This window comes from Epinephelus fuscoguttatus, linkage group LG10 (genome assembly GCF_011397635.1).
Source record: "Epinephelus fuscoguttatus linkage group LG10, E.fuscoguttatus.final_Chr_v1".
Lineage (NCBI taxonomy): Eukaryota > Metazoa > Chordata > Actinopteri > Perciformes > Serranidae > Epinephelus > Epinephelus fuscoguttatus.
This window is the reverse complement of record NC_064761.1, coordinates 21,197,660-21,206,161: the sequence shown is the minus strand read 5'-3', so window position 1 is coordinate 21,206,161 and position 8,502 is coordinate 21,197,660. Positions and strand designations below refer to the sequence as shown.

Here is an 8,502-nt window from a genome sequence, read left to right as displayed (position 1 = left end):
ATCAAACTAAAGCTTCAAAATAAGTGTAGAGACTGTTGATAGTTGCTATAGAGTATTTGGGAAAAACTCTTTTCTAAATGATTATGCTGTGTGCTAAATTTAGTTTGCGTACTGAAAACAGAATGACAAAGCCATAGCCTGGCAACAGCAGCAGTTATTGTTTGAAAGAGACCAAACTGCTTTTGATTCAGTTTTTGCTGCTCGGTCACTTTCGAGGATACCTTTCTGAAGAAAAAGCCTCTGTCATTGTGCTCAGCGTCATGACAGACCTGGAAGTGTTCAGACTGTTGGTGAAACAACAACTGGATGAGGCTGTTGAAGACATATTTGTGTTGTTTGAAAGAACAAGAGCAAGTTATGAAGAGGAACAATGTCGTTTAAAGGAAAACGAGAGGCAGCACAAACTACACGGTGCATCACACAGAACAGGTTTGTACAAATTCAATGTCATTATCATACTTTACTCATTTTATGGGTTTTAGTCACATTTTAGCCGCAGTTTTCAGGTAGCTGGCTAATATAAGACAATTTAGACATTTTTATAGCAGTTTATGTGATTTTAGTCAAGCACTGTTTGTTTGTTTTTGTGCTTTAGATTTTATTTTTGTGAAATGTGTCACTTAGTATCTGACTAGCTTAATTTAGCTGTGATGTTAAATGGGTTAGCTAACTAGCTAAGCCAGAACTTGCTGTGGCTTATTAGCTGCAGTGTTAAATTGGTTAGCTGACTAGCTAAACCTGAACTTGCTGTGGCTTATTAGCTGTGGTGCTAATTGGCTCAGCTAACTAGCTAAACCAGAACTTGCTGTAGCTTAATTTAGCTGTGGTGCTAATTGGGGAGCATATCTATGTTTCCTGGGTTCTATGTTCCCCACTTAACCCTGCAAAAAAGCTTTTATGTTCCCCGCTTACACAAAAAGGGTTCTATGTTTCCCACTTGGTTGAGCGGGAAACATAGAACATTTTTTCATCTATTATCATCTGCTATCAAGAGAAAGAAATCATGGGATTGCAGTGTTTGTGAGAAAAGACTCAAGAATGAGAGCCTTTTGAGGAGACACATGAGAGCCCATACAGGAGAAAAACCATTTGGTTGCAATATTTGTGGGAAAAGATTCAGCCAGAAGGATAACATGAAGGTACACATGATAGTCCATACAGGACAAAAAAACGTTTGGTTGCAGCATATGTGAGAAAAGATTCACAACACAGCAATATCTCCCATAGTGGACAGAAAGTGTGGAGTTGCAGTGTTTGTGGCTAAAGATTTGCTTACTATTCTAGCAGCATACACTATATAAAGAAATAGGAGTGAACTCTATTAAAATGCATTGCAAAATAAGACTGGCCTTGTGATTTTGTTGTTGTTGTTGTAGCTGTGTTGCTCTTTGATTTGATTGTTTTATTACCAGTGGTCTTGTTTAATCAGAGTTGTGTCCCGTATCCAGTGATACGAGGGGAGATTTTACAACAACTGTAAGAAGGCATGGTAATTCACAGCAACAAAGTCGACGGACAGCATCATCTGCATCCTGCCATTCTCCATCGTTCTTGCAACGGCCTTCTTGTGCATCACAGCACTGCCGGCCAGCATCCAGAACTTCACATTTAACTCAAACTCAGCTTTAGTCAGCTGAGTTTTTTCTGTGAAAGTGACCTCTTTTAAGCCCCCAAAACATATAATAATCAGTGATTTGATTAGTGAAATAATACTAATTCCTGTCTACATCTCAGAGGGAAATACACTCTTTACTTCGCTACGTTTATCTGACAGCTTTAGTTTTAGTTACTTTCCAATTTCTGTTGTTTACACATTCATGGGACATTTTTTCTACTTTAACTACAGTTTCCTGATTACGCTTACATGCTTTAACTTACAGGGTTTTTTTTAATGTATAATCATTTAAAAACAAGAATAAAATACTGATGTTTTTAGTATGAAACTGCTTTATTCACTCTTTTTTACTGGTTTAAATAACCGCATCTGTTTGCTTTGGAAAGGAGGAGACCTCTGCAGGCAATTCAGCTCCTGGTAAACACTTCCTGAACGTCTTGATCTAAGGTTACTTAGAGAAAAATGGTGAGCAGACATTAGCCGGTGCTAGGCTAGCAGCCTGTCTCCGACATGCCAAACAGCATCAGAGATGCACTGATTTGTAACATGAAACTGCTGTATTGCGTGTTTTCACAGGTTTAATACACCTGGTCCATTTGTTTTGGAGAGAAAGAGACCCTGGATAATTTGCCTCCCAATAAAAACCTCCTGAACAGTGAACACTGAAGGAATTCCAACCTGGAGTTCACACTTAGGAGAAGTTTCAGCTGGTTGCAATCTGAATTCCCCCACCACTAGATGGCACTAAATCCCACACACTGCTCCTTAAGTGACATTTCCAATACAGAACTTTGAACTTTTAACAGATTATTTTTACAGTGTGGTATTCGTAGTTTTACTTGAAACTGAAAGATCTGAATATTATACCTAATTGCCAGAATAAATGTTAACAATGCACATATCTGCAAATCACAGATGTTACATTTGCAGAATATTAATTATCGTATGTTGAAAATTAATGTTTTAACAAGCTGTGATTAACGTGTGGTTATGTTAAAGTGCAAAAACAGTTAGCACAATGATGTCTTGATGAAAAAACGTCTGCTTTTTTGCGGCATTAACCCGGCTGGAGAAACAGCAACAGGTCTCATGTTTGGCAACTATAAAGCTGCCGGAAACGCAGCACTGACTCACTAGAAAAACAGCTGTTGTTGTTGTTTAATGGTCTTGAACAGTGGTCTGGAGCGTGGCAGGCATCTCACCTAGATGTCACTTCATCATCCCTCCTCTCCACCTCCTGAGGACAAGGTCAGCTCATATACTACTTCAATTTAAAAATGCTGATATGATACGTATGAGACCTCAAAGTTTATTTTTTAATAAAACACTATACAAAATAAACATTTAGCATTTACTCAATAAATAAACAGAACTGTAACAGGAATGATTGAAAGCACAGACTATTTCTTGCGACGGTCATGTTTCCTTATGATGTCAATGAGGTTGTTTTTGGTGACCAGCGTTTCATCAGGCCCCTGCTTGGCCTTTTGTCTCTCCCTTCTCTGCTGCTCATGGAGGTGAGGTGAATTAAGGAGCTGAGGAGGCAGGATGGACCCTGTGGGTTTGACCCGCTTCACCACCTCCAGGAACAGCCGCTTATTATTGTTGTTGAGAAAGGTGATGGCTGTTCCTCTGTGTCCCAGCCGACCTGCCCTGCCCATCTAGAGGGGACGAAAGGAAGGGATGTTGCTTTAAAAAAAAAAAGACACACACACACTCTGAAGTTCAACTTTTCCACTCTGGGTGTTACTAACCTGATGGACATACTCATCCATTGTGTTTGGCATGTCAAAGTTAACCACCAATCTGACGTTGACTAGGTCCAGTCCTCTTCCTAACACACCTGTACTGATCACCACTTCAAAGTCTCCATCCAAAAGACCCTGAGGAAGAAACAGGGCAAACATTACACTGTCAGACATGTTCAGCACTTTCAAAACCCTATGTGGACTGCAACATTATGAATGACCTAATTTTAACCAGTATGCACCCAAGTATAAATAGCTTGAATGAGGTGAACTAGCAGAGACAGAGTATGTATGCACTGCAATGCAGTAAGGAAGCATCTTCTAAATATGAAGAAACTTTTGGGCCCTTTACTTTTGTCTTTCTAGGTTTGTTTTGCCCACAGGATTCATGGTTCTGACAGCATCCTCCTGCCTTCAACATACTAATAAAAACTGCTGAGTCTGTTACGTCTTAGCTCTCCGTGTCTGTGGTCTTCCAGCTAAAAGTGATTCAGGAGCAACACTCTTGGACACCAAACATGGGAGAGCTGCTACTTATCCACTTGACAGTGCATGTTCTGGCTGCCTCTGGCCTCACCCTGAGGATGCGGTTGCGTTCCCACTGGCTCTTGTCGGAGTGGATTGCCACAGTATTGAGGCCTGTCACCTTGGCGACCGCCTCGCACAGCAGATCAGCCCCCAGTTTACAGTCTACAAACACAACCACTGGGGGCTGGTACAGCTTGCTGTCCTGCAAAGCCACAAGGGAAAACACAGGAGCTATGTTACATTTTATCTGGCATTTGACAACATTACCATATCTCTACATTCAGCAACTCCATATACAGATTGAGCTGCTATGTATATTGACTTACTTTTTAACTTTGATTTATGATTTACTGATCGGGCTGCAAGGAATTTTTAAAAATGTAAAAAAAAAAAAAAAAAACTTTGCTGGAGGTGGCTTTTCAAATGTTTGGACAGGTTCAAATGGTCAAAATCTGCCAGCAGATGGCAGTCATGACGCTCCAGCCAGCAACACACACTTGAGAGGAAAAACGGCTGACAAGGCCGGCTTGAAAAGATCATTTACCAGTTTGCTTACATCTCCAGTTTGCTGCCTGCAACTAAAAGGTCGTTCCCAGCAGATATAACAAGTTTAACCTTGACAACCTGTACCATATAAGTGTCAATGCTCCCTATTATCTGGTCCCTATTCATTTCTTGCAATACATACCTGGACAAGGCAGGAACAACTTTACACAGCTGAAATGCATGCCATTAAAAGTAGGCTGTTGGCATCCGTCTCCTTTTCCAAATGCTTATTTCCCACATTGATTAATACAGTGTTTCTGCCTAGAGCAGCAGGGTAGCTTATGTGATAATGGTGGGGCTTCTCTCAGCTCTAAATCTACTGTTCCAGCTTAAATTTGTGAGAACCTGCCATGATTATGTAACTTTAGTTTGAGCACACTTTCATATACCATGCTGTAAGAGCTGCAACAAATTAAACTGCTGTTTTTAATGATTTCTGCATCATATCCACTCCAGAGTTTTGGTCCCCTCCAATTCCACAGTACTCCTGCAAGCTCCACCACTTTTCCCTGTTCACAGACAGTAGCCTTAATACTCTGAATAAGCAGTCGTAAATAATGAACCTTAAAAAAAAAATCACCATCACAACCACCCTCCACCACACAGTGGTGTAACAACACTTCTTCGCTGGCTTAACTAAAGCGGACCCTTCCTGCCCTGCCCTGTATAAATGGTACAAGCCATTGCTGGGATTCCTGGAGTGAGTCCATGGCTCAGGGCCCACCCACTTCCTCCAGACGGGGGCCAGGGCTGCAGCTATGGCTGTCTAAATATGGTGTAGTGGGGAGACTGGTCTTGGAGCTTGAGGAATTACCACCATTTAACAGCCAGTTAATAAAATACCAAGCTGGTACCAGTGTGTATCAGGACTATTTTTTTGTGTCTGTCCCTACAAAGCACTCCATGGTGTTTCAGAGAACAATTAGACCGGGTCTTACACAAGAACTAAGAAAACTGCTGACCTCTTAAACAAAGCCCCATGTTGGCAGTAAAAGTGAGCTTTAAGTAAAACTCCACCCAAGTGAGAACCAAGCAGACTTTGTGCTTTGTTTTTAAAACGTTCTTCTTCAACACACAGCTCAACATCTGAACGTCGCGTCTATAACTTACATTAAGAATCTCAAACAGCTTCTTCTTCTTGGAGGGTTCCTCTACCCATAACAGGATCTGCCTCACGTTGGCACAGGGCAGATTCTTCTCTCCAATAGCAATACGGACAGGGTCACGGACCAATCGGGCAGCCAGCTCCTCCGTCCCTGTTGGGATGGTGGCCGACACCAGCAGAGTCTGGTGTTCTTCGGGGACTTGTTCCAAAACCTCCAGCACCTGCTGCTGGAAGCCCATCTTCAACATGGTGTCGACCTACATGATACACCAGGAATACAAATAGTTCCAGGACGTTCTCCATTTTAAAACTGTATGATTTCTACACACTCATCAGCATTCAACTGAATATTTGCAAAATCACTCTTATGCTATTTGGTAAATTCTCAATTTTACAGCATGTTTTGGGATATGGCATGGCTTTAGTCAGAATTAGCAAACATAAAATCCACAGTTTGCTAATCATGATGCAAAATTTGAATAATAACATAATTTAAAACTGCTGCTGTATCACCACAAATGAAGGGTTTTCTGAAGGATCTTAAGTACTGATCCTTGGATGCTGAAACATAACTATATCTGGTGGATTCATTTTCATTTGATCAAAAGATCAAAGTACCAGTACATATAAAATCCGTTAATTTAACCTGTTAGGTCCTTTTTGTTCTTAAAGTCACAAAATGCAATGTTTTTTTTCCAATGTTAAAGACCTTTTGAGTGCTTAACTTCCAGCCAATCTGAACTGCACTGTGTTTGTCATACCTCGTCAACCACCACGACCTTCACTTTGTCCAGCTGCACTGCCCTCTGCTTCAGGATCTCCAGGAGTCGTCCTGGGGTGGCTATGATAATCTATAGGGGGATTAACAGGGGAACATGATGCTGATGAAAATTGAAGACTTAAAAAAAATGTTTAAAACAGGGGAGGAGGAAATACTTAAAACAAAGACTGTACTTTGATGCTGCTTTTGAGGCGGTGGAGTTGTGGGGGAAGTGGCATGCCGCCCACCAGCAGTGCGGTCCTCATGTTAGGGAGGCCCATCACAAGCTCCTTGGCCTGTCTCTCTATCTGAATGGCCAGCTCCCTGGTGGGGGTCAGGATGAGAGCCACAGGGCTGCCCACACTGTGTGCTGGCTTCTAAAAAAAATAGAAAACATATAGTATTTCTAACACCTGGTCTTTTTACACAAAGTGGTCCTACTTCTGAAACTGGCTTAAACCAGGACAGAAATGTGCCCTGAAACAAAAAATGTTTTAAGAAATGCTGAGAATTAGCTAACAGACTGTAACTGTATTTGGTTTTTCCAAGTTGTATAAATACACACAGGCCGTAAACAGAGTTAGCAGACATGTAAAGCACAAATCAGGCTGTTAAAAAATTTTAAAATGTGGACTTGTGACATGCAGGTTGCTGGTGTTTAGCAACTGATTTTAAAGTAGGTGTCTCTGGGTTTGACTAAGTACCACTGTACCTCCAGTGCCCTCACTACCACTGGCAGCAGGAAAGCTACAGTCTTCCCTGAGCCTGTGTCAGCGCTGGCAATCACATCCCTGCCACTGAGACCAACAGGGACCATCTGCATCTGGACCGGCGTGGGTGCCTCATAGCCGGCCTTTTTCAGGTTGCCACTTAGCGTGGCAGGGAAGCCGCAGTGTTCAAACTCAACGATGGGTCTCCTGACGTCTCTCCCCTGGGTTTCAATGCCCAGCTCCTGTTTAATTCGCTGCACCTGCTCATCTGTGAGGCCTGATATGAACCGATCCTCCTTGTAGGAATAGCCGGCCTCACTTTCATTCACACCACCAGTATCAACTGCCAGCTGTTGAGTCCTTTCGTCTGCATTTGTGTCCTTACGGTTAAACACATCTGCCCCGGTGCCCATCCCCATTTGGGCCAAGTGTTTGGCTTTGCACTCAAGACTGCAAACATCATTGTCTGTGCTGTCACAAATGTACTCCCCATAGCGACCACACATTACACACACAGGCTCTCCTGGCTCGGGCCACCTTTGGCTCTTCTTAAATGATTTGACAGGTTCCTCCTCCTCATCATCATCATCATCTGTGTCACTTGAGGCACTTGACTTATGTCCATCCTCACGCACTGAGCTCTCTGTCAACCCTGCAGAGTCTCCAGCTGCTTGTGTCTCATCCTGTGTGTTGGTGTCTTCACATGCTTCCTCCTTCTGAACAGGTGTCACTGAAGTACCTTCATCTTTCCACTCCTCCTGATCTACCTTGCTTTTCTTATTCAAAACTTGCCTTGAAACCTGGGCAGGTCTTTTCACCTTCAGGGCTCTTGGCATAAACATTCTTATGGATAGTTGACCTGTGTACAACAGAAACGGAGATACACATTAATGTCATGGGTTTAAGGGGTCATTGTTTTAATTTAACAGCAGCTTCTCAAAGTGGTGGAAGACTGGGCTTGTATAGCATGACGTTATTCCACAAAAATAACGTTTTATTTACAACAATGAAAAGGGGTGTTCTTTACTTTGACATTTGCAGTGTAGAGTCCAGTTCGTTCCGTACAGTAACCAAAGTAAAGTTTCACAAAGACAGATAAAGCTTCCTCCAGGTTTCCACTGCGAACAAGTCAAATTTTTCGTGTTTATTGAGAAAACATTTGTCAAACCAAACTTCGGCCATAACTAACTCATGAATGTCGCGGAGTATCTTAGCTGAATGTTTAAATTAACAGCATTACATACCTGCTTCCAACGCGTTATCTTCCAACGTTTCAAAACAATCGCCGACGCAGAATTATGACGTCATGTAACGGTGAACGTTGGGAAATGTGGTTCGGAGAGCAGCGCCTTCTTTGCTCTACCTTTCTGCCGGTCGCAAGGCTCCTGTGTAACAGCTTTTAACTTCTTTTTGTGCTTTTGAAAAATAAAAGTAATTAAAAATAATTAAGTATTTGGGATTTCTAGAAATTTTGAGTCTTCTATCCGATG

The 8,502-nt window shown here is 42.0% G+C and overlaps 1 protein-coding gene across 2 annotated transcripts; it reads right to left on the bottom strand.

Moving 5' to 3' along the window:
• Window positions 1–2,175: 2,175 nt before the first annotated feature.
• On the bottom strand, window positions 2,176–8,312 carry ddx59 (DEAD (Asp-Glu-Ala-Asp) box polypeptide 59). 2 transcript variants are annotated; one of them, XM_049588879.1, is made up of 9 exons: window positions 8,257–8,312; window positions 8,040–8,130; window positions 7,015–7,871; window positions 6,497–6,679; window positions 6,304–6,393; window positions 5,548–5,799; window positions 3,941–4,093; window positions 3,370–3,498; window positions 2,176–3,276 (listed from the first exon to the last, which is right to left on the bottom strand). In XM_049588879.1, the coding sequence occupies exons 3-9, from the start codon at window positions 7,852–7,854 to the stop codon at window positions 3,016–3,018; spliced, it is 1,908 nt and encodes a 635-aa protein (XP_049444836.1). In that variant the 5' UTR covers window positions 7,855–7,871; window positions 8,040–8,130; window positions 8,257–8,312; the 3' UTR covers window positions 2,176–3,015. The 2 variants fall into 2 exon arrangements, with proteins under 2 accessions (XP_049444836.1, XP_049444837.1); XM_049588880.1 differs by lacking the exon at window positions 8,040–8,130 and having other exon boundaries at window positions 2,177–3,276; window positions 8,257–8,294.
• Window positions 8,313–8,502: the final 190 nt, after the last annotated feature.

What these genes read in the sequence shown, in the direction of transcription:
- ddx59 (XM_049588879.1), bottom strand. Translation starts at nt 7,854, where the DNA reads ATGTTTATGCCAAGAGCCCTGAAGGTGAAAAGACCTGCCCAGGTTTCA. An exon ending in TGGTAGTGAGGGCACTGGAG is followed by an intron (nt 6,680 to 7,014) that starts GTACAGTGGTAC and finishes TATTTTTTTTAG; the next exon opens with AAGCCAGCACACAGTGTGGG. An exon ending in AGGTCGTGGTGGTTGACGAG is followed by an intron (nt 5,800 to 6,303) that starts GTATGACAAACA and finishes TGTATCATGTAG; the next exon opens with GTCGACACCATGTTGAAGAT.